The sequence below is a fragment of the Anabas testudineus genome, chromosome 8 (genome assembly GCF_900324465.2).
Source record: "Anabas testudineus chromosome 8, fAnaTes1.2, whole genome shotgun sequence".
Lineage (NCBI taxonomy): Eukaryota > Metazoa > Chordata > Actinopteri > Anabantiformes > Anabantidae > Anabas > Anabas testudineus.
This window is the reverse complement of record NC_046617.1, coordinates 10904695-10932143: the sequence shown is the minus strand read 5'-3', so window position 1 is coordinate 10932143 and position 27449 is coordinate 10904695. Positions and strand designations below refer to the sequence as shown.

Genomic DNA, 27449 nt, shown 5'->3' with positions numbered 1-27449 from the left:
TAAACCTTACACCTGCAGCGGTTCAATAGCTCGAACATAGTTTTTATTAACACTGCAGTGAAATATTTATGCATTTGGAGTTACAGTGTGTGAGAAAACAAGCCAAAACTCCTGCTCGAAGGCGTTTAATATTGCTATCTCCAATGTCGTGGCTGAATTAGTTGTGGCTGACCTGCACCTTGTTTGAGTGTTATTTCATGGTCTAATTGTTGCTCACAGAGAATATTAAGGTAGGACCGGGTCTGTTCACGTCCAGAAGCCACGGAAACTGCTGCTGGTGAGAGAGGTTGTTGATGTCGACTGTCACACTGTTTTGGGCGTCAAACTTACACACTTCACAAGGACGTGTAAACATTTACACAGGGGTATGAGTCAACCCGTGTTCCCCAAACATTTTTTGTCTCTCTTCTCCTCTTTCTGGGTTGTTTTCTATCTTCTAGTCAAATCCCCGTGTGCGTTGCTCTATTCTAGCGCCTGTGGTCTGTTACTCTTACTGATCAGCTTTCCTGTTGCTGCAGAGCAACTGTGAGCTGCGAGATAAGGAAAGCGAGAGCACATGCTCGCATGAAGGGAGGCGGGGGAGGAGGAGGTGGAGAGAAACAGATACGACGTGAAGGGCAAAAGGCTGGCTAATTAGGAAATTAACCGAGATCATCACGGGTCTCTCTCGGTTGTGCGTTGAGGGTTGTGAAGCTGGAGCCACAGCAAACAGGAGACCTGATGGGGACAGGAGTTGGTCCCAGCAGCAGCAGTGGGACTCGAACAGAGCTGAGGTGGTGAAGGATCAGGAGAGTTGTTCTTTGTGGGGCTGTCAGTTCAGGAACAGACCAAACTCAAACAAACCTACACAGGCAAGGATTAAGGAGACCTGCATAAATCCAGGGAACAAACTGAAGATGTGAGAAGTGGGGAACTGGAGTTTAAGTATCGAGGGCCTGAGGATCACAGTGCAGGATATGCATATTGATGCACTCTGACTCCTCCAGGATGAGACACATGAGAGACCAGAACTAAAGGGAGTATCTGGCCCTGTTATTAGATCACGCGCTGAACTGAGGATATTTTTTACTCATACAGAAGGTGCTCTAGTTCAGTCTGCCTGGAACGTGAGTCGACATACTGAAAAGTAGATTTGGCGGGGGGGGGTGGCGGCAGACAGATTTAAGTAGAGGCTGGGTGAGTTTCCTGCAACTGGTTGGCTCCAGCAGGGCCAGAGCTGACAGCGATGAGTCAGAGGAAGTTGACAAGACAGCTGAGGTTGTGGGAGAGTCCTGAGGGTCCACCTTCTGCGCCCTCTCTCACCTCACCTGTGTCACCAGTTGATCAGTCTCGCGGACACGGGGGCTCCGCACTGTTTCGGCGCATGAAACTGAACCGCAGCATTCAGGAGTGCAGGCACTCGTCCCACTTGATATGCAGGTACGGACTCTGCGTCCAAGTCAGTGATCTTTAATTTGGCTCAGGCCTCACTAACCTGTCTTTGTTGCATTCAAAACAACAACGCAACACAAAAACAAGCTGTTGTGATTTGGGATTGTTCTGCCACAGGTGAGAGGTGAGTATTTGTGCCATGTGACTGCAATATGATTGACTTAAGGAAGATTTGAGGGTAAATTGTTCCATGCACACTCTGTAATAACTCTAGTCGGATGGATTAGATTTTGGGAAGTGCTGAAGTGAGAATGCTGAAGTCTCATAATGACTCTCACAGAGCAGAAAAAAGAAAAACAGGGATTAGCGTGTGCTTGTTTGCAGAAGATCCCCCCGGCAGACATTTTTGACGTATTTTTCATTACTGGGGAAACTTGTTTAATGATAATTTGATCTGTAGCATATTCACAAAGCCTTCTGGGGAGACGAGTGGATTCTAATTGGCCAATTTAGAAGTCAATTCTAAAAATACCGTACTTCACGCTTAATTTTAGAAGTTAAACTGAAAGCCGTTCACAACTGTGTCGACAACAAAAGTTGGAGAAGTTTGGGAGGAGTGGGGGGGAGGGGGGTGTTGTGGAGATAAAAGTTATCCTACATTAAAAATAGATGCTGCAGCTACACTGCAATCTGCTTCTCTATCTGTCCTTGTCATCCCAACATTTGACTGCAGCCTCAAAGTGACAATTATATATTAATATTGTTGTATATGGAAGTATTGAAAATGTTTTTATGTATAACAACCCTAACAATGATTCAAGCTATATACGTTACACAAATATCATCAGTTGAATTGGGATCTGTCTGCACTGTTCATACATTTTCTTGTCTCCTAGTTTAAAAAAAACGACAAAACTTTCTGTCGTTGCAGAAAAAGTTGGTCAGTGGTTGTGTTGTCTAGGGATCTGGCTGAAAAACGTTTGTCGCTGTGTCTCCTTTAGCTAAACTTGTCTTTGAATTGATCTGGCAGATTGGTTTCAGTCGTGTGTTTTGGGTTATAATGTTAATCAGCATGGCGCTGGCCTGATGCTGTGTGGACAGATGCTGCGATCGTGGCAAAAATGAAAGATTGAGAAAATGTGATCTGATCTTCATCTAAGTCAAGAGTATTAACAAATATAATGTTCCTAAAGTAATAACACAAAACAATTCTGGTCTTTCATGTCTTTATTGAGAACAACCATAAAAACCTCAAATTAGTCTATGTATGAATGCCTAAAGTTGGTTTTAACCTTTTGGTCCAAACGAGAGCAGCTTCGGCTCAGAGAGAATCCGGGGTTGATGTGACTCATTTTATTCACTTAAACACAACTTGCTGTAAAATAAGACTTGTCAGTAAAGTGTAATTCTCAGGGCAGCCCGCTGGCAGTCTGCCAATCCGACGGCACCGCGGAGTCACAGCAGAATGGGTTCACGCTGTAGTATCTGTCACTTCTCTCTTTCTTCAACTTCCTCTCCGAGAAACTAGAAGTTTGTGTATTTAGGGTCATGAGCGTTTGGTGTCACTATCAGGTAAAAAAAAACCTAACAGATGTAAACGTAACGTCCTCTTTGTCCTCCCTAACCCCTCAGCTTTGATTCAGAGAATGGTCCCTCACCAGGCCGCAGTCCCATGGATTCGCAGGCGAGTCCTGGGTTGGTGCTCCACCCTTCTTTCCCCCAGAGTCAGCGCAGGGAGTCCTTCCTGTACCGCTCAGACTCCGACTATGACACATCCCCTAAAACCATGTCACGCAACTCCTCCATCAACAGTGAGGGGTAAGCATGAAGCCATCATCCTGGATCCATCACACAGCAGACAGAACTGCAACATGCAGTGTCCACTCACACACTCACACACACACACACACACCACGGTAACTGCACATTATTCCAATCAACACAGCAATGGTTGTGATTGTAATTATGCAAGCATTATGCTAATGAAATCATGATGAATCCTCTTAACATCAACTGTTGTGCTCTGTTTCCTGCCTTGTCTTTCAGTAAGTTTAAATGCACTCAGCACCCTCCATTAGCGTGTTCCAGGACGATTTCTCTGTTTAGATACACATAGGTCTTTGTAAACGTTGAGCTCACAAATGCAAGCTCTCATATAAACACACGCTGACTACCTCAGCTTCCAAAACCACTTCTTGTGTTCACGTTCTCTGTTACAGGCACGCCGAAGACATGATCGTCACCCCTTTCGCTCAGGTAAATTTACCTTGTGCATCTCCTCTCACATGGTTAATTGGCGTAAATGACTACAAAAGGTGCATAATTAGTACAGTGAACTTGTCCCCACCTCCTCCTGCTCCCTCCCTCTTTCTTCCTCCCTCCTACGCTGTCCATCCATCCCCCAGGTGTTGGCCAGCCTACGAACTGTAAGAAGCAACTTCACCATCCTCGCCAATGTCACAACACCCACTAACAAGTCAGTATCATGCTGTCAAACACCCCTTCCCCCCACTTACACTCGTCACGACTCCCTGCTTAGTTTGCAGTGTGTGTTTGCTAATGTCTCCTTCTCCTTGCTCCCATGGGCAAACGCTTTTGCCATTATGATTAACCAGTTTATGATTATCAGACTACGCTTAAGGAAAATAAGATCTGCATTATTTGGCATCTCTCCAACTCGCTGGCTGAGGCGTGAGTGCAGAGAAAGCCATGCCTCAGATGTATGTCCCTGACTCTGTACCCAGACGATGGAGACAGTCAATAATACTAAAATTGTTCTCCTTTGTAATGCTGTAGACAGAAGGAGCCTGAGTTGGCAGACTTCTCGCTTCACGTCAATACGATATATAAAGCAATGCACCACAGAATTATCAGCATCTATAATTATACACCGTTGTGCCCTGAAAATGCCTCCCTCACTACACAATTATGAAACCATGAAGGCTATTTGAGAGGAGAGCAGAGCTCAGGCTTTGTCTTTGGCTATTTTTGTACACTTAAATATTTGAAGTGAGACCAGCGATTTTTTTTTTTTTTTTTATGGACTTTAAAAAATTCCCACAATGTAATGCTATCAAATATTCAAACACATTATAATATAGACATGCTCTCCTCAATTCTCTTCTCTTTTTAGGGGCATATAAATTAATAACATGCATAAAAACATTTATATGTCTCCCGCAAGAGATGCCTATTGTTGCCTCATCCTCAATGCTGAATTTGTGGTGAAGCCCACAAGGGGGCAGCAGTGTGTGGATGTCCTACTGATGTAAAGATGTGTTTGTCCACAGGAGGTCACCAGTGACAAGCCAACCCACTGTTCCCCAAGCTACACTCTCTGGTATGTTGTCAGCTAATTAAAAACTCTCAGTCCAGAGAGTCCCACAGTCTCATCACACAGCTAGAGTTTCAATAATTATAATACTTGAGCTACAATAGATAAACATAGTATGTCAGTAACATCCATTTTTATACACACACTATAGGTGTGAAGTATTCTTTTAAAATAATGTTTTACTTTCACTACACTGAAACAGACAGAAAATTCTTCAATCAGCCTTTATTTAACAGAGAACAATTTAAAAAAATCTAGGGCAAGCAATATCCCAGAGTGCCCAATATGTGGTTTTGTTACGCAGCTTACAACTTTGCATATAACATGGCTATGATATAGCCATGTTATACTGTTTATATACAGTGTATTTTGTGTGTTTATGTGTGTGTGTGTGTGTGTGTGTCTGTCCTTCCCAGAGGAGACTTACCAGCAGATGGCTCGGGAGACTCTGGAGGAGCTGGACTGGTGTCTGGATCAGCTGGAGACCATTCAGACCCACCGCTCAGTCAGCGAGATGGCCTCCAACAAGGTGCACACCTGTCCATACACAAACACTTCAAATATCTACCTGCAAAGATTCCTCTTGAACAGCTCGCACACCTTGCATTTCCAAGGTTTTTATATTGTTTGTGAGTTACAGTGTACAAGATACAGTATTGCTAATTTCCTGTGCGGGCTTCCAATCTGGCAAATACAAACAAAGTAGCTTCAGCAATGTAAATTATTTAATTGATTTTTTTTTTTTTTTTTTTTGATGGATTCAAATATTTATACACAACATATAAGTTGCTGGCCTCCTCTAATACCTGTCATGTCACACAATTTGTCATAATATCAAGAATACTTACATCTTACAAGACATCTATAAAATAATATGCTATTTTTGTGGACAGGACCCTTTTGTGTAGTTTCTTTGTTTTTCTAGGATTTATGTGAAGTCCTGTGGTGGTAGCTGTAATGATAAATAAATAATCTGGGCTGTGCCACAGATGTGGTCAACAAGCTCTTTGGTTTTCGTAGCATTTACTAAATTCACAAATATCTTTGGTTAGAGGGCTCATTTGTGTTTATAACGTGCAAGACGTGAAGCCTGGTTGAATTGAATCGTGGATGGTGTGCATATCTCACCACTACAGCAACGTGTCTACATGTGTGCACATGTGCATACTTATATGTGTGGTAGCATGGGGTGGAAGAGAAAGGGAGAGAGCTGAAGAGTGATGGAGAGTGCAGGAAGGGAGGGTAATGTTGATGAGACGCAGGGGGAACGGGTCCTGATGCTGATGTCTGTGCTGCAACCTTGGTTGCTATCGAACAGCAGCAAGGTCTGCCCTTCCTTTTTAGTCATTGGCTTGCCACTCTGACCACAAGCCATGTGGTTTGTGCAACAACCAATGAAAGAAAGGCAATGCTCCTTTAATAGTGCTGAGTCTTAAAGAGACAGTATCATGTACTATGTTGATTTTATTCTAGAAATTCCTCCCTTGTGTCATTTTACCTTCAATAAATGGCAGTGGCGTATTCATATTTATGGTCAATGAGGCTATTGTATTAGCAGAGTATGCTGTGTGTGTGGACATGTATGTGTTCACAAATACAATGTGGAAAGAGAAATCTCCTGGGGTAAACAGAGTCTGTGTGAATATGTTGGTGGCTTTTGGTAACCGCTAACTAAGCTACAGAAATCCTCTGCACTGTGCCAACGTAGAGGTACACACATGAATAGTCCCACTCAGTCTCTCACTCTTACTCACACCCTCGCTCACACACATATTTTCAACAGACGTGCATGCTGTCTTGTTGCACATGCGCACTCAGGCTGAGAGCAGAAGCAAGCACAGGCACAGACATGCACGCGCCTGCAGCCACACTGGCTGATTAGCTTGCAAGAGCTGTCTACAGCATCCAGGGAAGTGGCGCAAGAGGCAGAGCATTGGAGGAGGAACAGCAGCCTGAAGCAGCAGGACTAGACCTCTGGCTGTTTGGCCAGCTGTGGCATGGATTGACTTGGAGCAGGGGACTGGGCTACAGGCAGCCTGACTGACTGTGGATTGACTGTGTGTTGCTGGGATCGGTGTGAGACGGAACAGACAAATTGATGCACCGGTAGCACTGAGCCGGGCCTCTGGATCTGTACCGTGGGGGAGGGGTGGTCGATGCACGGAGAGGGAGCGTGTTTTTCCAGACCACATCTCTGGTGCGATTCTCCAGCCTGACCGTCTGCTACAGGCCTGCCTACATACCTCTGTGGCTCTTTATCTTTATCCCTCCTTTATCCTATTCATCCTTGTTTTTGTCTTGCTGTCACCATCATCTGTTTGCTCCCATTTTCCTTCCCTGATGTTCCTGCTATCATCCAAGCTCCCTTTACCTCCATCATTCGATACTACAGTCATCCTGCTGTCACCTTCTCGTCAGTATTCTCACCTCCATCGTCTGAATTTTTTATTACTGTTTGTTAAGTAGCTCCGCTCTTGCAAGATAATTTTTTCATTTACACCTCTCTCACATTCCCACTCATATCCTCCATCAGCTCCTCTGTGTGCCCTTCAGACAGCCCCTCTCTCGCACACTGCTTCCCTCCATCTAGCTTTTCAGCTCCCATCCACCTCTATCCTGCAGTGACTGTGGATTTGGGTCAGTCTGCTCAGCAAATGGGATGAGATGTAGTCTCCACAGCAGCTGGATCCAGGGGGCTCCTGGTGTGCCCATCAGGGGGACCCTCATTTTTGGACCACACTGAGGCTGGAGCCTGACTCTGGACTGACTGGGTGGCCTGCTTTGGGGTGCTGTATGTAGGCAAGGACAATCTACACCAGCAGCCCCTACCCTCATCCCCTTCCCCTGTTCCTTCGCCCCGTCTTGGGGCAGCCGTCACTCTGGAGTGTCCCGGCTTGACGGGCTGTGGCCTCTCCCCACACACCCTGACGACACCCTCATGCCACTGGGGCACCTGCACTGCCCCCACGCCGCTCCACTATCGCACCTCCTGCCTGTGTCATCGGCCCAAACCTCCAGTCACCCTCAACATGGGTGTGGTGGAGGCCATTGACCCAGCACCATCCCTCTGCCCCTCGCCTGTACCAGGGGGTTACAGGCTGCCCCGCTCCTCCAGCTACAGCCCCCTGCAGGGGAGGGCAGGGGCAGAGCTGGACCTTGGTGCGGCTGCTGGAGGGGTTCTGGAGGGGGGTGGGACGGAGGCGGAGCGCAGATCACCATTAGTGGACCTGTTCTGTGAGACCTGTTCCAGGCCCTGGCTCATCGGCTGGTGGGACCAGGTAGGACTTGGAGAGCTTGTAGAGGGCAAACGAGGCATGGTAGTGGCCATCTTGGATACATGCTGTGAAGTCTTCAAGTATTGCTGCATGCATTAACAACTTCTCTATTTTCTACCTCCAGGTTGTTATGTGCAATCTTACAGTTCATTATGTGATCAATTTGTCGAAAATATGATTTTACTTATCTGGCAGTGGCTTTGTGAGAAAATATGAGTTCCCGTACATCATTTCTACATGAATCCACTGAAGAGTAACAGTGATAAAGGCAGAGTTTATTAAATCTGTTCAGTGTTTCTACTTTGAAGCGGCACTGTAAACAAAATGCAATATTACTCTCATTCTTCTCCCCTCCATTCCTCGTTTACATTCGTGACTTTTGAGAATACACCAAGTTGCTAAAGATAAGAAATAACTTTGAAACTTAAGATAAGAAGCCATCTTTACTGCAGGTGCGTTGCAGTGTCACATAGTGTCTGTTTCTATCCTCCACACCTGTGTCCCACATCCCTCTGTTTCTCTCTCCTGCCTACCCTGAGGCTGGCCTCAATACAGACTTAAGGAAGTCAATCTTATTGTCAGTAAAGGACAATGCTTATTGTCTCAGGGATGAGTAGATGTTTCTTTTTCTTCCAGGTTTCTGCTGGTGTACCAGCATTTTGCACACGTAAACTGTATGAAATTGGACATTGTAGGAGTTTTCTTTGATATGCCAGATTTGCATTAGATGTAGTCTTGGTATTGTGTTACCAAAACAAACAATTTCTTTTGTGTTTACGATTTATTTCATTTAGTGACATTGAGGCTCCATCTGAGTCACAATGTGCAGGTTATAGTTCAGAGGAAGGTCATATTTTGCACGTTTGCGTGCATTTGTATTTGTGTGTTATTCATGATCAAGGACTATCAGGACAGATTAAGCCATCATGGATCTCTCACAGGTGTATATGTGTGTGCATGTGTGGCTGTGATCATGTCTGTGCAGCATTTGCATGTTTGCTTCATTATTCGGTGTCAGAGGAAGAGTGTTGTTTGTCCTGGCACTTGGACTGGCACTGTGGAAGTGTTGGTTGGCAGCTATGACTCAGCGTTACAGCATTAGGGAAGGAAAGAACGAGAGACTGAGAGGGAAAGAGGGAGGTCTGGGCTGAGCCTGCTGCCTAAGTGTGCCACTGTGCTTCACTAGCTTTCCTGGCTCCTGATGACTGACTCTGCCCCACTACTCTAATGATTTGCTTTCAGAGTACCTATTTGCTTGACCCATCACGTCACAAGTGCCAAGTATAATAAGATAAGTTGGAAAACGAGAGATAGCTGAGAGAAACAGAGTGAAAGATGATGAAAATGCATTAAGTGTGTGAAATGGCAAGAAGGCAAAGTGAAGCCTTTGACAGGGAGGGTTTTGGGGCTTGAGGGCAGTAGCGGAGGGTGTTGTTTACCTCGAGAGGGAGGGAGGAGCAGATACAAGCAACAGAGAGACACAGAGAGAAAGACAGCGGAGGAGGGGAGGGTTGACCTTGGTAAAGGTCAGAGACACCTGCCTACTCCCTCAGATTGTCACCCAAGCAGCCACCGCTCTCACATCAAGCTGAAGGACTGACTGTGAGGAGGCAGTTGCCACAGCAACTGCTCTGGTTGCCATGGAGATTGTTATGTGTGAAAGATCAGTCAGTAGGACACAGACTGAGGGGTCTTGTCCGAATCACAGTGTACCTTTACATGACTTGTGCAACGGGGAACTGTCAAGCCTCCAAAGAAAAGGTTTATCTATAGATGCAATAATAAAAATAATAATAAAATAAAAATTACATAAAATCCATAAGAACATTCAGGAACACTGTTGAAGGGATAATATATTCACTTAATCACATTTGTGTCTGTGCTGCAAAGACCAACAGTCTATATATATGGAGAACAATGTCTACTGTATAAACATGCCATTTTCCTGCAGCTTATAAATGCATAGTAATTAAAAGGCAAGCACACTGAATTGTGGTATTGAACAGTACGTTCTTATCTGAGAAAGAGAGGAGGCATGATTCACAATTGATTTTCTCACCCGTTAGTGAATGGAGCCAGAATGAGGGCGATAATTTATTTTCTCATATTTGAATCATAGGAATGCTTTGCTATGTGTCAGTACAAATGGGATCTGAAACAAAATCTCAATACTGAGAGTTTGCCAAACTGCACGTCTCTTCATTTTCAGATATAACAGTGACCATTTATGATTTTACATTGTAATCTACTATTCAAGACACTCACTTTGTGCATCTGTCTCTTCTCCTTTTTAGTTCAAGAGGATGCTGAACAGGGAGCTGTCCCATTTGTCAGAAATGAGCCGCTCAGGGAACCAGGTGTCAGAATACATCTCCACTACCTTTCTAGGTAAATCATGCCATTTATGTCTGCCCAACCATTACAGCTGTGACCCAAGATCAAGAACAACCCTTCATAAGTTTCCATCCTGTCTGACCTCGGGAACGTTTATCCTTGCAGATAAGCAGAATGAGGTGGAGATTCCATCCCCAACCTTGAGGGAGAGGGAGAAGCCCATGTGTCACATCAGCGGTGTGAAGAAGCTCACGCACAGTTCCAGCCTTTCTAACTCCACCCTGCCTCGCTTCGGTGTGAAGACTGAACACGAGGATGCGTTAGCCAGGGTAAATGGGTGGACAGGCAGCCTACCAGATGCAAGTTATTGCATATACATGCACATAATGCCACACAGTAGATGACACAAAACATGCAAAAGTAACTTTTTATGCACACAATCATAACCAATAATGTGAACAGGTAAAAGCAAAATACATCCAAATAATAAACTTTAAAAATAACCTGTTAACATCTTCTTGACCAGTCAAAATCAGAGCAATGTTTTTTCTAGTTTCTAAAACAATGGAAAAATATTTTGCTAAGGAGACAAATTAATTTTACAACACATCACTATGTCATAAAAGCCATAAACTATGTTAAAAATGTTATGTGATCTTTTGTGATGTTGTGCTTGTGCAAAACGTGTTTTGTGCGTTAATATTTCCTGTTGTGTCTTCAGGAGCTGAACGACTTGAACAAGTGGGGCCTTAATATCTTTCGTGTGGCGGAATTCTCTAATAACCGACCCCTAAGCTGCATAATGTATGCCATCTTCCAGGTAAGAGTGATAGACCAGGCTTTAACAATGGACTATACCAGGGGTAGGCAACCCGGGTCCTAGCCACAGTCCTGCATGTTTTCCAACTATCTCTGCTGTGATATCAGCTGTTGATTGCCTGGATCAGGTGTTTTCAGTCAATCAGAGGCTTTAAGTGCAGGGGTGGTTGGAAAATAAACAAAATGTGGCTCTCTAGGACCAGGGTTGCCTACACCTTCATTATACAACAACCTATAACATGTGTCTTGACCTATTGAGACCGTGACCCCTGTGAACTTTCCCTGCTGCAGGAAAGAGATCTACTGAAAACATTTCGGATCCCAGTGGACACATTTGTGACCTATGTGATGACCCTGGAGGATCACTACCATGCCAATGTGGCCTACCATAACAGCCTCCATGCTGCAGATGTCACTCAATCTACTCATGTACTGCTATCCACACCAGCTCTAGATGTAAATATCTACCAATGTCAACATTACCACAAATTCCAAATAAATATCTAACTAGAATTGCATTGACTTTTACAAATACCAAGCCCCCTTAAAAGACAACAGTAAAGTGCCGTTTAACTGTTTCTTTCGCTTTCATCTTTGACAGGCTGTGTTCACGGATCTAGAGATATTAGCTGCATTATTTGCCGCTGCCATCCACGATGTGGACCATCCAGGAGTGTCCAACCAATTCCTCATAAACACCAGTGAGTCTACATCAGATTAAGAAACACGCAAAATAAATTAGCCTGTATGTATAACAGGGAGTATTACAATGGCAAAGTGGCTTTTGCTAAAAAAAACATTCAATGCCCGTGAAATGTCTGGTACGTGAACATGACTAGAAAGCATCAGCAAAGAGAGCAAAGCAGTAAAGAAAAACTATAGTATAACAATGAAAGTCTTGAGATTTTTGGAATTTGTCCTTTTGTACACTGACATTAAAAAACATGTGAGCGAAGTCAAGATTTTAACTCATGGACATGACCAATTGCTGAGTTTCCTCCTCTGAGATGATTTGCCAGGCCTGTACTGTAGCAGCCTTCAGCTACTGCTTGTTTGTGGGTCTTTCTGCCTTCAGTCTTGTCCTCAGTAAGGGAAAAGCTCTGTTGGGTTGAGATGAGGTGACTTCTCCATACTTTTCTCTCCCAATCATTCTGGTACATGTTGATCTTGGTTTCAACAGTTCAGATAATCTTATTCAAGGTCAGGCTGTTTTAGATGTTTTATAGAAAAGTCTAATCTATCCTTTCTGATCTTCAGCATTACCAGTTTTTTGCACCTTTTTCTGTATTTGCATTCCCAAATACGTCTCTTGACTGTAGACTTTGACAATGACACGCTTACATCCTTAAAAGTGTTCTTGACTTGGCCCGATGTTTTGAAAGGATCCTTGGTCTTTCAGGCATTTTGCTGTTGCTGAACTTGCCAGTAATTCTTTCTTTAAAAAAAAAAGTTATAACTCATCTATTGGCCACTCCCAGTGTTGATTCCATCTCTGTGATGGGTTTATTGTGTTTGTTCAGATAATGATGGCATTCCTTTCTTGCATAGGCACCATAGACACTTTGGGCTTCATGAGTTCCAGTGAACAAATAGAGTAATTAGGGAAGAGGCCACAACAGGCCACACAACTGCCTATGTGTGGTATTTTGTTCCGTTATTTATAAGCCCCCAAAAATTGGTGTGTGCAAAAATGGATGCACGGCTCCTGAATGGTTAATGCCATGGATCTGTCAGACCCCCTTGAATTAAAGCTGAAAGACATTGCTCACATCTTGAGTTTTTAGTTTCAAATTAAATATGGTGATGTACAAAGTATTTGTCTCATAAATTATGATAAACTTTTATTTTCATTATCAGTTTTCATATTCATTTAGTATTGAAGTTTACACACTGATTTTTAAATCTTATATATATTGTTTGGTGCTTTCCTCAGACTCAGAGTTAGCCCTGATGTATAATGATGAGTCTGTACTGGAGAACCATCACCTAGCTGTGGGCTTCAAGCTGCTTCACGAGGAAAACTGTGACATCTTCCAGAACCTCAGTAAGAGGCAGAGACAGAGCCTGAGGAAACTTGTTATCGATATGGTGAGAATCATCAACACTCATTTTGTGTTATGAAGATAACTACTTTGTCACGTTTCTTCATCTGCCCCTTTGCCCTCCCTCATCTCCTACCATCTTTCTATTTCTTTTAAAAAACGCTTTACTGTCAATTTCTCCACAGGTTTTGGCAACAGATATGTCTAAACACATGAGTTTGCTGGCAGACCTCAAGACTATGGTGGAAACCAAGAAAGTGACAAGTTCTGGAGTACTGATGCTCGACCACTACACTGACCGGATACAGGTGAGAGGGCACACTGATGTTTGTATAATTATGTTTAAATTTTGCCTTTAATAGCTGTTCTGATTCAGAGCAAAATAAATGGACATCACATGAGAACATTTAGGATATGCTCAATTCAATCAAAACGGTATAAAAGCATTAAGGTTGTTTAAAAGTCATAAAGGTGCTAATTCTACTTTATGTTTATTATTGAGGTAACATATGTTTAGAAGAGTGCTCTATAAATAAATTTTATTATTATTATTATTATTATAGCTGCTGCCTGAGATCGCATTAGATTGTACAGGTGTATCTAATTATGTTGCCAGTACATCTATGACCAGTATGTAATAGTGGTTGTGACAGGGGCTAGACAGAAAACCATCTCAGGTAAAGCCTTGTTTAAGCTTCTGTGGCAAAGTGTTATACATCTGCAGGATTTGGTATTTTGGGGATTGTTGTCATAGATTACTTGCCTCCCCTAAAAATGTCATGGCACATATTGAGTCTATGTACGCCGCCTGAAGGTAACTTGTGTATTTTCTCAAGCACATGTCAAGAGTTGGCAATTTTTGTCATATGACTTTTTACCTTTGCCTAAATGTTGAACTATAAGATATTCGTGGTATATCTATGATATAACTCTGTACCAAATATCTATGGTCCAGTTTACAAGACGTTTACAAAGTGAGCCAAGATCTAGGAGTAAGAAAAACCTACTGAGAATTGTCTAGACTGAGATTGAGGGTTTCTGAGATGGCAGCCACACATGCAGGGCTGCATTGCGTTTGTCACATGTTTAAATGTGTTTTACGCAGGGTAGATCAGTGATAAAGGTACAAGTTTCATACACCTTCATATAAAAGTGCATGGGAAGGAAGGAAAAGAAACATGGCAGAGCTTCTCCAAAGATCCCAGTGCAACAGTGCCAATGAGGAGGTGGATACTGACAATCAGCAATACAATTCTGACATAGAGAGGGGTGTTTGCTTCTATATGCCACTCTTGAATCTTGACTGTTTGTGGACGAATGAGCTGTTCTATAACTGCTTTATTCAAGAGTCAAGATGACCAGAGGGACAAAGGAGGTTAAAGGAAGATGATCACCATGCACATTTGAAATTCATATTTGTAAACTGTGTTGCACAGTCAGTAGTGAGTGAAATGTACCTATGTGTTTTTGCAGGTTTTGAGGAACATGGTACACTGTGCTGACCTGAGCAATCCTACCAAACCTCTGGCTGTGTATCGACAATGGACCGAGAGAATCATGGAGGAGTTCTTCAGACAGGGAGACAAAGAGAGGGAGCGAGGGATGGAGATCAGTCCAATGTGCGATAAACACACTGCATCTGTAGAAAAAAGTCAGGTAAATGATCATCTCTAATACAGTAACTCCATGCATGGATATGATTATGCACACTAGCAGGTAACTGTGATAAATACTGTAGGTGGAGTGTAAATGACAGCAGAAAGTGGTCTGTCATCTTTGATCACTGCAGCCATCATCATGCATATTTAATGCTGATTTGCAGGAAATGAAATGACACCACTGTGCCGGTTTATATGTGAGTCATGCTCTTCTCTCTACACAGGTGGGCTTTATTGACTACATTGTCCACCCGCTGTGGGAGACATGGGGGGACCTGGTGCACCCTGACGCCCAGGATATTTTGGACACTCTGGAGGACAACAGGGACTGGTACCAGAGCACTATTCCGCAAAGCCCCTCTCCACCTCCTGTGGGCCAGGACAAGGATCTAAATGCCTGCCTGGACAAGTTTCAGTTTGAGCTCACCCTTGAAGACAGCTCTCAGAGAGACCAGGGAGATATGGGTGGCAAACCTATGCCGAACCACGTGGCTAACGACTTCAGTCACAAGGAGGAAGGTAAAAAGGATGATGAAGAAGACATAATGGCAGAGGAGGAAAATGAGGACATAATAGAAGAAGAAGACGAGGTGGCAATGGAGGAAGAGGAGCTGGACGAAGAACAGGAGGAGCTGAAGGCTCATTTGGAGGTGAGATCTGAAAAACAGAGACTTTCTGACACAAGTCCTGTAGAGGAAGAGGAGGATTCTTCTTCACAAGCTGAAGATACATGAGTTCTGCTCTTGTATCTCCCTCCTCACTTGCACACATTGTTCATCCTTTCAATGGCCAAACCAAGAACAAATAAGACTGCAATGACAATACAGACCTTTAAATATATTTTTCAAAAAGGGAATAAATTAAAACCGCTTAAAGAGAAGTTAATTACACAGCAACTGTAGATTTGGAGTGGGGACAAGTCCTTCAATTGATTTCACAATGAACTTTATACCGGAAGAAATTTAGAAAAGCATTAATGATGGGCAACTGAAGACAGCGTAGCACTCTGGGACTGGAATGCATACACACAAACACACATGAAGGGACACCCAACACATCCAAGAAACCACTTCAGGAGTAAGTTATATATAATACACTAATGCAATGTGTGTACCTGCATGCATCAGTAATGCAGACCGCACAGATGCACACCACACACACACAGATACACACACACAGATACACATACATTAGACCATATGTTTGTAAGTGTGTACACGAGGGACACTGATCAGTAATGAATCTCTTTGGAAAAAGCCATCTCTTAATGGAGTATGAACTAGTGTTCAGTCAGTATTAGTAATTCATATTCATTAGAAGCTCAACAGAAACTGATATCCTCAGAAAAGCTACAGTCTGAGTGACTTTTTTTTTCCATTTTTGTCGGAAAGAAAATAAGAAAATTGGAGGAGGAGGGAGGAGGATATTGAAAGAAAGGAAGATGCTGCGATGAAGGGGCCACTGGGTCCCATACCCCTTTTCCCTTTATGAGGAGAGTGCTACTGGTGCAAGATGGCTCTGTGCCTTTCTGAAACACCAGCTTCCTGAATGGAGCTGTCGTGAAGCAATGCATTGTGGGACAGGAGTGTCTGATTTTGATATAATTTTTGATTGTCTCTTGTTAAAGATCTTTCTTTACTGTTCATGGTATTGTGGTCTGTATCACACGTACAGTTTCTGTGGTGATATGTTTTAAGCTGTAAGTCTTCCTTTGTTGCTCTTCTGGTAATATAATAACTCAGAACTCTAAATGCAGAGCAATCACTACTACCACCACCACTACAACCACCAGTGGACTCTTTCCAGTTTATGTTTTTTTCTTATTAGAATGATTTTTTTAAACTTTCTGAGAATAAGCCATGTAATGCTTTAAAGCATAAGTTTTGCCTATTTTCTATTTAACAGTTGTTAAATATGTTGAAGAGATACATCATTATTTCATCAGCAGAACAAATTTTCCATACACCATCTCACACCCACTTGCACCGTGTGTTTGTGTCTCCTCATATATAACAATTTTCACCAAAGTAAAGGACAAGAAAGTTCAGTGGGTGAAGTGATTTGAAGGAATATAAATGAATAAGAGAATCAGGGAGGCAGAATGTCAGGGGGAAAGATGCATGACTTGGCCAAAAGGAGGTCTGGCAGTTCCCAATCATCCTTATGTTCAATGCTTTTTTGCCTTAATGTCAGATGCAGGTTACATACCTGTGAGTATGTAGATTTATAAGATATATAATAGATAAGACTAGTATATTTATACCACATCTAAATGCTTACTACTGTGAGTATCAGTGTGTCATACACAGTGTATCCAACATTGCATTTGAGGGGAAAGGGAAACATTGCTGCCAATTAGTCATTATGTTGTTGCTGTCCTCCAACCAACATAAAGAATGTGTTGTTTTTTTTTAACAGGACTGTAAAATAGTAATTATCTTACAGCTACCTGGAGGCATACAGAGAAAAAAAGCAATTGGTATTAATTTATTTTCAGTATAAATGAATATAAATGTCCTTTGTTTGACCAGATATTGATTTCTTGACATGACAGAGTTGATGCGTGTGTGTTTGTTTGCGTGGCTGATGGTGTGGTCATGAGTAAGCGAGTGAGCATAAGAAAGAGAGCGCAGGATGCTGCAGATGTCATCATGTGTCATTGTTCACCCACTGGAATCACCACATTGTGTTGAATGGTGTTTAGGATTTGATCAGCACAACTTAAGTAGGTCACAGTTTGTTTAGATGTTTGTTTCTCACAGGGTAAAAAAAAAAAGCAAACAAACAAAAAACATAAAAGAACATGAGTGTGGTTTTTTGCAGTTAAGAGCAGCTTTCTGCAGGTCAGTAACTGAGCTTATCTGAAGACACCACAGCTCGGTGCAACAGAAGCCTGTGTGTTTGACCTGCTCTGTCGCAGGATGGAGCAGAGCTTCGAGGCCACCACACAGGCTTTCATCTGGTGGAATGGGAATCCAGGAGTATTACTGCATTTACTTTAAAAATGATTCCCATATGCATCTGCCTTTTACTTTGAAGACGTTGCTTTGTTTTTGTGGCTTCTTGTTCTGTCATAAGCTATAAAAGCATTAATATTTAATTGCCATACAAACACAATACTGTAGCAATTGTTTCTTATTAAGAAAATTATTCAATTGATTGATTGCTGCCATTCTTTTTAAATGATGAGAAGAAAACCATGGGAAGTGTTTTCTTTGAACAGTTTGTGTACAGTTTATTTTTATATCATTCTGGTGGATGGTCTGGAAAACGAATCACGTGTTGATGATATTGCTACCACTCTTGTATATAATGTAATATTGGATTGTAAATTATAGATTTATCCAAGTCATAATGATTGACAAATAACCACTTAAGGTTGTTAAGTGAACCACTGAAGTACTGCAGGCCACATTTTCATCTTTTCATTCTCTGACTTTGTTTTTGCTCACTAGTGCTAACATTTTGTCACATTTTTTTTACTGTCTACATTTATTGTTAAAATCAAAAATATTTGTACCAGCACTTTATTTTGCCAGGTTTCAAGGCAGATAGTGTGTTTCAGATAGTGTACAGTCTGTGCTGGTGGTTTGGTCATTGGGCAGTCACTTGTTGAAAATATCATCTTGGGCCAAATCACAGAAGTCATTGTGCAGTAGTCAATGTTAACACCTTTCTAGAAGCATAACCAAACAAACTAGTCATTCTTTATTAAATGTCCATGTGAAATTTAACTTATTGGACTGATAAAGTCAAATGTAGGGTGATGCCGTCACATAGGATGTGACACTTTCAGAGGAAATAAATGTGTCCTTATCTAACTTGGCCATTCCTAGTAGTATCATCACTTCTGTTTCTTAGTAACTTTAATCAATAGCCTGATAGCCTCAATGTCCGTCCCATGGTGTCCTAACTAGCTGGTTCCCATTGGGGTTGCTGTCAGGTTGCAGACTGACTCCCTTTGAGAATAATTCTCTGGGCTTTAATTCATGTATTTATTCACAAGTAAGAAAGATTATTCAAGGGAAAAACTACATGAAATGATTGTAATATTTGTAAATGATCTTGCTGTAATGTGTAAAATGTGTCCAAGTTATTTTTTATTATATTATTTTTATGAAAGTTTTTCCTCTTGAAAGAGCTGAGGTGTCATTTTGTGAATAAATGCATTTAATAAGCAACCATCTATATATAATACAATATTATAGTATATCAGTATATTTTTCTTTTATTTCACTGTTCAGTACTGTAAAGTGTGTTAAAATACAAATAAAGTAAGTTTTTATATTAAATATAATACAATGTTTGTGCTTGCTGTTGTTACCGTTTCCTTCTATGCTAGTGCACTGATTGATGGCTTGTTATGAAATGAATTGCCTGACTTTTTATTGTTATATTTATATTATTTGTATCTGTCTGTGTGTACTGTTTACATTCATGTGACTTTATAACAAGCAGGGTTTTCAGGTGTCTAAAGGTACCAGCTGGTGTCAAGTCGTGATGCATGGTTGTGTAGAGGAACTCCAAAAAAAAGCCTACTCACATGTGCACATTATGTTTTTATGAATTTACTTTATGGCAATACAAGGCTGCAAAATTGCACAAAACCATATGATTCACAGTTATAGCTGGTTGGATATTTTTGCATTAATCAGAGATCCAGTACCATTTGGAAGCACTTCAACTATTTTGATTATTTCCCATAACGTGAAGGATGCACCTGAGTGTCTCATATTAATTAATGGGTCCGCTAAATATGGACCTTATTTAGTTGATTAGTTTGATTACTGCCAATAACGTTAAATATACATTATTCATTGTAATATTTGAAAGGATCTTCACTTCACTTCCAGTGTCTAAACTGTTTTGCGTTTTAATGTACCTTTAAAAGACGGAGAGACAGAGATAACGAGCTGGACTTGTTTTTTCTCTGGCACGAACATGAGATGGCTGCATCCTCGATTTTACCCAGACTCCTCTGCTTCAGAAGCTGTCACCGCTCTTCGCCAATCAGAAGGACTGAAAAAAGAGTCGTCCAATCAGAAGGGAACAAGATAGAAGGGGGGCGGGCGAATGCGCGCATGCTCATTGTTGACTAGGAAGAAGACGGCGTAATAACCGGTAATGATTAATGTCATCCACTAGCTTTTCCCCCTAAGAAGACAACGTTTTCATCCATTTTATCCGTGTAATACCCTTCACACTTGAACTACTATGATTATATTTTAGCGTAATACATATAGTTGATCATTTTGCTTAAGTGTTAATTGCAGGTTTGCAGTAGATAACGTTTTAACTTCCGCCGCTAGTTAGCTTGAATTTGTTAGCTGTGGGCTAACTTACTAGAAGCCGTTGTTGCCTAGCGAGTTTTTAAGAAAGCAAATGTAGATGCCACATGTTATATTGTCACTCATGTGATGCCATTTTGTGACGAGTCACGGTATGTACATTTATTTGAAAATGTAATGTGATTTACAGGCTGAAGTCTGACCAACTGTCATGATGTGCGGTCACTCACTCCTCCTGCTACTGCTGCCGCTGTTTGTTGGAGTCTCTGCGGTGGAAGTTCAACGCCCTCGCGGTGTCCCTTTATCAAGTAAGCGCTTATAGTTACATTTGGACCTATAGGACAGATTCATGATTACGCATATATGTTAAGAGAAAGTTCAGATCAGCTACACTCACTCATTCCTTCGACAGAACGGCAGTTTTATGAGGAGGGGAAGCCTTTTACCTGTCTCGATGGCTCCCGCACTATTCCCTTTGACAGGGTGAATGATGACTATTGTGACTGCCAGGACGGCTCTGATGAGCCAGGTGCGTATATCCTGCATGCTCTTGACTCCTCTGTGTTACACTGTTTTATTCACTCTGCACAGAATTCAGTGTAATAGTTAAGTTAATTGTCTAGTCAGTAAAAGGGTGTTGACAGTATTGACAAGTTTTTTGTAATACTTATTTGCAGGTACTGCTGCTTGTCCCAACGGAAGCTTCCATTGCACCAATGCAGGTTTCAGACCGACTTTCATCCCCTCCTCCCGCATCAATGACGGAATCTGTGGTATGAATTTTAAACTGAACTGACTATTTCTGTCCAGGTGTGTTCATCAGCCAGGATTTAACATCTGCCTTTCCTCTACAGACTGCTGTGACACAACAGATGAATACAACAGTGGTGCTGCCTGTCAGAACACCTGCAGGTGGGAATGTTGACTTATATACACTATACAGGCTAAACAAAAGTTCCCCACAGAGTACATGTATACATGTGCTACACATTGAATTTTCAGAAAATGCTACATTTTGTAGGAAAATGTTTTATTTTTGTTTCGTTTTTGTATTTATAGGGAGATGGGTCGCAAAGAGAGGGAGAGTCTGCAGAAGATGGCAGAAATCGCTAAAGAGGGCTTTCAACTTAAACAACAGCTTATCCAGGAGGCCAAAAGAACCCTAGAGGATAAAAAGGTGTGAATAACATGGAAAATAATTTGTACTAATAATGTTCAAGCATTGGTTATTGCAATGTCGAAATGTGTTATACAGATTTACTGACAATTCAGTAGAGACATTGAAGGTATTTATCTCCTTTATTTAGCTTATTATGCATAATATGTTAAGATGGGTTTGTAAATTAGGTTATAGTAGCTTTCTGTTTGACCCATGTTGTTTTGTTTGCATCTGATTATAGTCTTGAGAAGACATTAAAGCACTCCTTCATAAATTAGATAGTGTTTTCTGGCGTTTTGGGAAAAGATGCAATGTAATTTCTGTTAAGATTTAATCATATTAAGTTAAATTGATTTAAATATGTCTCAACAGGCTAAACTTACAGATGTACAAGTCAGTAAGAAGGATCTGGAAGAGAAGGTGGAGGCTCTCAGAACTGTAAAAGAGACTGCAGAGCAGCCAGAGAAAGAAGCTAAAGAGCGCCATCTAAAGGCTTGGGAAGGTAAATTATAATGTCAAACTATGTGAGTTTCTACTGTCTGTACAGAATATGACTTTACTGTATGATTTGGTGTAATCTGTTACACTTTTGAGTTGGACTTACTTGTAGGGCTTCCCCACACCAAAGTAGAATAAAATAAAATTCACTCTGGCTCAAAAGTTCTGACTTGAATTTGAACTATGTGAAAAATATTGTAAGAGTATGGTATGTTTGATTGGAGTTACTGATATTTAATCACGTGAAAATAACTAGTGATATCTTTTGTTTCAGAGCAAAAAGCTCTTATTCGCATGGAGAAAGACAAGGCTAGAATGGCTGAAGTGTTTCATGAACTGGATGATGATACAGATGGCTTGTGAGTATCAGCACCCTCCAGAATTATTAGCACCCATAATGAAAGAAGATTTCAGTGTAGTGACGGTTACCATGGACAGCTTGAAGCCATTACATGATACAACAGAGTAGTGCTGAATTTATTAATTTGTAATCCTATTTATTTTAAATATTCTTTTTGCTCTGTCCTTTATTATTTATATACAAAAAAGTAATACATTTGTATATTGTTTGCCATCCAGCTTTAAATCTTCTGGGTGTAGCTCTTAAAAAAGATTGTCTGTATACCGTGCTTTGTATGACATCAATTGTTTTTGTAGTGGATCTTTTTGTTGTTGTTCACATTATAGGTACTTTAACGACTAGATTTACTAAAGGTTTGCATTTACAAAAGCATCTGAAAACTTGATATCACTTGAAAGATATTGCCCCAACTAATCTGAGTGAACAATATACAAAAATACAGATGTGCAAATTCTGCAAACAACAGAAGTTATGATATTCAAGGAGTCACAAACTCCTTGACTATCATAACTTCTGTTGAGGCCAAATACCCTGAGTCAGTACATGATTCATACATTCTAAACAGTGTTTGTTTTGTCCAACTGAAGAGAGAGAGTATGGATATTACTTGTAATTATTCAAATAATGTAGTTGTACTCATTTAATTTATGGGTAAATGAGTTACGAGCAAAAGCCTAAAAATAGGCTTAGGCCTTAAAAGGTTAAAGAAAAAGGAATGTATCGTCATTTTTCAAACTTTCAATTGTGAATACCCTCATAAATACTGCTTTCCACCACCATGTTGTCAGTAACACAGTTCTCAGTAGATCACTTGCAAAATACCAGAAATTAAACATGCAGTTTTCAAGAGTGTGCACTCAATTTTGTTCTTGCTATTTGGGATCTATTAGGTTCTAACTGTAGACATTTAAACTGCTATAACTCAGTAAATTGTGTTTTTTTTTTTTTTTTTTTTTTTTTGTATTTCAGCGTCTCAGTGGCTGAGCTTCTCACTCATTCTGAGTTTGACTCGGATTCAGATGGTTCATTTACAGAAGCAGAGGCTCAGGTAAATGTTTTACTTTTGTTTTGTTCCTGTAAAAATATGATGTTATTGTGTCATTATCATTAATGTAATAATAAAAATGTTACACCTTAAGGAATTAAATTAAACAGATAAAAATGTGAACATTGTTTTTGGTCCACATAGGGAATATTGGGAGGAGTGGACAAAGTGGACACAGCAGGATTTGAGTCCATTTGGAATACCATTAAAGAAAAATACATATCGGAGGTAAAAACATGTTCATTCTTCGATTAAACTCTACATGTAAAAGCCCCTGCTCCTCTAAATGTGCCACATCTTTGGCAGCAGGCCGCCACAGACTCCCCAGCACCAGTGGAGACACCACAGGAAGAAGTAAAGGAGCCAGTCTCAGATAATGACTCTGATCAGTACCCTGAAGATGACATCCCAGAGGATGAAGATGAGGATGATGAAGATGATGACGACGATGATCCAGATGATGGAGAATATAAGGTAAACCCACAGATTTTCTTCTTAAAACTTATGCTGGATGACTCAAGTTCATTTCAGTGAGTCACTCTTATCTGTGCAGAGTCCTCCTACGATGCAAACTCAAGAAAAGAAGGATGACGACGACGAGGGGCCTATGCCACCCTACGACGAAGAAACCCAGAATCTCATTGATGGTAAGTATGTGTATAAACGACGACTCAGTCAGTCCTCAGATGTGAGTAAGTGAGTCATGCTATAAAATATATTTAAAAAAAGAACAGCTGTGACTGCATACTCATTAGTTTGAATTTTAATGTGCTGCCTTGAAACTCATTAATCATTCTGTTAGCTCAAATAAATGTTTATCACAAGAACAAATGTTTATTGAACGGCTGCGTTGCTTTCATATAACAGAGGTTGGTTGCTGTTTTTAGAGAACCATCAACATCAGCATGTTTTGCTCAGACTTATGTGTGTGCACGTACATGGATCCCAGCCACCCAAGTGCGAGGACTGAATTTCCTGTTAAGAACATATGTTAATATGTTGCATTTGATTTCCAGCTGCTCAGAAAGCCAGGAACGAGTTTGATGAAGGCGAGAGAGCTCTCCGGGAAGTGGATGATCAGATCAAGTAAGTCTTCAGTCTGAAAATGGAGGAGCTTCTTTGCCAAAAATGCAATCAGTGTTTACCACAACTGCAACATCTACAATTAGTGGTCGACTGACACGGGTTTTTCAGTTGCTGATGCAGATCTTAAAAGAGCAGCTATGCCAGTAGCTGATATATATTGCCAATGTTGTCAGTCATCAAGGTCATGGTTAATCCAAAATTTTGTTTGTTTTAAGTTCTTACTCAACTCAAGTGCTAACGACTCGGTGGCTCCACAGGGTTTATAAGGCTGTGGTTTCCAGACAGTCAGAACTAATAACACCTTCTGAATAGAAGGCGAAATGTCTCCAAGAACTCAGTTTTGTTTGTTTGCTTGTTCAACTGGTATTTTGATGAACTCATTTTATTAGGTTTTATCGCATGTACAATAACAAGTGAAGTGTAAACAATGTATAGTCCTAAACCATTCAAGTCTCAGCTTTGTGATTTTGTTCCACAATAAAATTCATTTTGTATTTGCATTTCATCTGCAGAAACATTGAGAAGGAGATTTCTTTTGACTTTGGACCAAGTGCTGAGTTTGCCTACCTCTACAGCCAGTGTTATGAGTTGACTACTAGCGAGTATGTGCACACTAAAGTATTTAATTTTTTAACTATCATCTTGTATATGTGTTCACTTTTAAAGGAGTATAATTCTCTTTGCTTTTAGGTATATCTACAGGCTTTGTCCTTTCAGCAAAGTATCCCAGAAACCCAAGTATGGTGGATCTGAAACTAACCTAGGGTAAGAAAATATCTATGTAGTTTGGCTGTTTGCAATGTTTTTTGCCCACTGACCTATATTATCTTCACATTTTCTTATGTAGATCATGGGGGAAATGGGCAGGTCCTGAGGGTAATATCTACTCTATGATGAAGTATGAACATGGAACTGGGTGCTGGCAAGGCCCTAACAGGTCAACTACCGTAAGTATCAACACATCATCCTTGACTTTTCTTTTTTTTTTTTTTTTTTTTTTAAATCTGCACCTGTTTTCGCTTCCAGTCATTGTTCCTTCATAGACAGAGCACTAGAAAATATATATTCTTTTAACCTCTTTCAGGTTAAGTTAACATGTGGAAAGGAGACAGTTGTGACATCCACTTCAGAGCCTAGTCGCTGTGAGTACCTGATGGAGTTCACAAGCCCTGCCGCCTGCCAGGAGCCCCCAAATGTTTTCGGGCTTCATGACCATGAAGAGCTCTAGATCAGCTTGATTGGTGAGTAATTTAAACCTTAAAAATGCATTAACACAACTATATATTGATTAGCAGCATGATCTGCTGCAGGGCTATATAGGCATACAGGTTATTTGTTGTTGTTGTACACTGAACTCAGTCACTCAGACCGTAACCCACTTTTGCCACAAAAATGTTTTTGTTTTATTTTACTTGGTAATATGTTCACTTATTTAAACTGTGGGTGATCTGATATGAAAGGTGCTATTTTCTGTGTTGTTTAATGTATCTAGGTGAAAATACCATCAAAATAGAATAGTAAATTCAACATTTTTGATCTTAAACTGAAATGTTGTTGGTATACAGCAATCACAAATGGATTGGTCTTGCCATTCTTCTGCATTTGTGATGATGCGCTTCTATTTCTACTACAGTGTGTTATACAAACATGCTCCACACACATTCTACAAAACAGGAAAACAGCAAGTGACAACAAGTTTGGGGAAGGGGAAGAAAGATTAATTGTGTAACCACTCAAATAACAAGGATACACCATTCACACAGTACATAGTTTTGGTTTATGAACAAAGGGGCGAAAAACGTTTTGAGTTGCATATAGACATAGGCCAGCCCCTCACAGACGATAGAATATTTGTTATGCATATTTGTTATGCATACGCTAGCAGACGCAAAGACTCGAAGCATAAATTTGCATTGAAGTGCCATCTTTTTTTGAGCAAAAATATACTCATTCTGCGTTTAGCAGCTGATCACTATATGTAAATTGGTGCTCACTTAAGCAAAATAAAATCAGTGACAGTCAAGTTGTGAAGAAAACCCCTTGAGCAGTTACAGCTTACCTTTAGAAGAAGAACAGGACAGCAACAAGAGCAGTTTGTTGTCATTGTAAATAGAAAATTAAGAAGATTAAGAATTTAACGATGCACTATAGGAATGAGACAAAAGCATAAGATAGTATATTGTGTCACATTTGCTTCGGAAATATCAGTAAACTGGTTCCACTATTGTGATGAATTCTTTAGAATTTGCACTCATTTAAGCTGCCTTTTAAAGCATTTGTTGTGATGGATTGATATTTGATTTATAATAATTCATCATGTCACATGCAGACCTCAAAATTACAGGTTGATATATCATTGTAAGTGCTCGGTCATCAGAAATGGAACATGCAGAAAAACTAAATTGCCCTTCCTCTTCAACAACTAGGATTTCATGACTCAGGGAAACCATTGAGACTGGTGAAATAACAAGCTTTCTCTTTTGCAGGTTGTTCTTGAGGGACCATAGTCACTGCAGCAACATGATGTTTGCTGTGAGTGTCGTCGCCTTGGCATCAGTTAACAATTAAAAATAAATGATGGAAATTCCAATGAGTAGTTATGTCGACATTTCAACTTCTTCCACTGGTATCTGTTGTGTTGATTCTCTGTCAGATGTAGTGTCATTCCATTGTTTTTCAAATAAAGTTCTTTTTGTCACTATCCAAGCTTGTCTTTAATTTCAACTCTTTTATTACAATGAACTATTATTTTTATAACTAATTTATGGCGATACTGTTGGATAATTTTGGTGTATCTAAGTACACTTCTAAAACATGAATACCTAAAAATACAAAACAGTTAGAAATATATTCTTCTGTTCAATCTTTTATATTCTAAAACCACTCAGCACAATACATACTATTAGAAGGCTATTAAATAACTGGAGAGCATTGGAAAATGGATATGTTATTTGTGTTAGTTGCCTTATAAAACATAGCAAGTTAAGTATCAGCCAACAACAATTGATTATAGTGAATACATAATATATATACATATTTATGTATCTTCAGCGATAACACTCAAACGCGTTGTTTTTGACAGTCAAGAATAATAATCAGGTCACTTGTATTTGTAACTTTTATTTTGTTTTTTTCTGGCATGTAAAGTACAAATAATTAAACAATTCCATGAAAAAGTC

General features: G+C 40.6%; 2 protein-coding genes across 6 annotated transcripts; both read left to right on the top strand.

Annotated features, from left to right (window-relative positions):
• Nucleotides 1–602: 602 nt before the first annotated feature.
• pde4a (phosphodiesterase 4A, cAMP-specific) lies at nucleotides 603–19070 on the top strand. Of its 3 annotated transcripts, none has more exons than XM_026355896.1 (15): nucleotides 603–1419; nucleotides 3004–3189; nucleotides 3591–3627; nucleotides 3777–3847; nucleotides 4662–4711; nucleotides 5122–5234; nucleotides 10275–10368; nucleotides 10480–10673; nucleotides 11036–11134; nucleotides 11425–11589; nucleotides 11735–11834; nucleotides 13067–13221; nucleotides 13361–13483; nucleotides 14649–14831; nucleotides 15058–19069. In XM_026355896.1, the coding sequence occupies exons 1-15, from the start codon at nucleotides 1226–1228 to the stop codon at nucleotides 15565–15567; spliced, it is 2274 nt and encodes a 757-aa protein (XP_026211681.1). In that variant the 5' UTR covers nucleotides 603–1225; the 3' UTR covers nucleotides 15568–19069. The 3 variants fall into 3 exon arrangements, with proteins under 3 accessions (XP_026211681.1, XP_026211689.1, XP_026211697.1); XM_026355904.1 differs by having other exon boundaries at nucleotides 10480–10643; nucleotides 15058–19068; XM_026355912.1 differs by lacking the exons at nucleotides 603–1419; nucleotides 3004–3189; nucleotides 3591–3627; ... (1 more) ...; nucleotides 4662–4711; nucleotides 5122–5234 and adding an exon at nucleotides 7303–7983 and having other exon boundaries at nucleotides 10480–10643; nucleotides 15058–19070.
• An 829-nt stretch (nucleotides 19071–19899) lies between these two features.
• Nucleotides 19900–26971, top strand: prkcsh (protein kinase C substrate 80K-H). Of its 3 annotated transcripts, none has more exons than XM_026361293.1 (18): nucleotides 19900–19954; nucleotides 20312–20429; nucleotides 20534–20650; nucleotides 20799–20894; nucleotides 20976–21033; nucleotides 21181–21298; nucleotides 21653–21782; nucleotides 22053–22137; nucleotides 23109–23187; nucleotides 23329–23412; nucleotides 23494–23658; nucleotides 23738–23831; nucleotides 24201–24270; nucleotides 24783–24872; nucleotides 24961–25035; nucleotides 25118–25217; nucleotides 25355–25511; nucleotides 26757–26971. In XM_026361293.1, exons 2-17 carry the CDS (start codon nucleotides 20333–20335, stop codon nucleotides 25496–25498), a joined length of 1602 nt encoding a protein of 533 aa, XP_026217078.1. In that variant the 5' UTR covers nucleotides 19900–19954; nucleotides 20312–20332; the 3' UTR covers nucleotides 25499–25511; nucleotides 26757–26971. The 3 variants fall into 3 exon arrangements, with proteins under 3 accessions (XP_026217078.1, XP_026217062.1, XP_026217069.1); XM_026361277.1 differs by having other exon boundaries at nucleotides 23491–23658; XM_026361284.1 differs by having other exon boundaries at nucleotides 19952–20021; nucleotides 23491–23658.
• The last annotated feature ends 478 nt before the right edge of the window (nucleotides 26972–27449 follow it).

Excerpts from the sequence above, each read along its gene's own strand:
- pde4a (XM_026355896.1), top strand. The coding sequence starts at position 1,226 with ATGAGTCAGAGGAAGTTGACAAGACAGCTGAGGTTGTGGGAGAGTCCT. Across the intron at positions 4,712-5,121 it reads TCCCCAAGCTACACTCTCTG|AGGAGACTTACCAGCAGATG; the intron begins GTATGTTGTCAG and ends TGTCCTTCCCAG. Across the intron at positions 11,135-11,424 it reads TAATGTATGCCATCTTCCAG|GAAAGAGATCTACTGAAAAC; the intron begins GTAAGAGTGATA and ends TCCCTGCTGCAG.
- prkcsh (XM_026361277.1), top strand. The coding sequence starts at position 20,333 with ATGATGTGCGGTCACTCACTCCTCCTGCTACTGCTGCCGCTGTTTGTT. Across the intron at positions 23,659-23,737 it reads CAGATGATGGAGAATATAAG|AGTCCTCCTACGATGCAAAC; the intron begins GTAAACCCACAG and ends TTATCTGTGCAG. Across the intron at positions 24,873-24,960 it reads TATGAGTTGACTACTAGCGA|GTATATCTACAGGCTTTGTC; the intron begins GTATGTGCACAC and ends CTTTGCTTTTAG.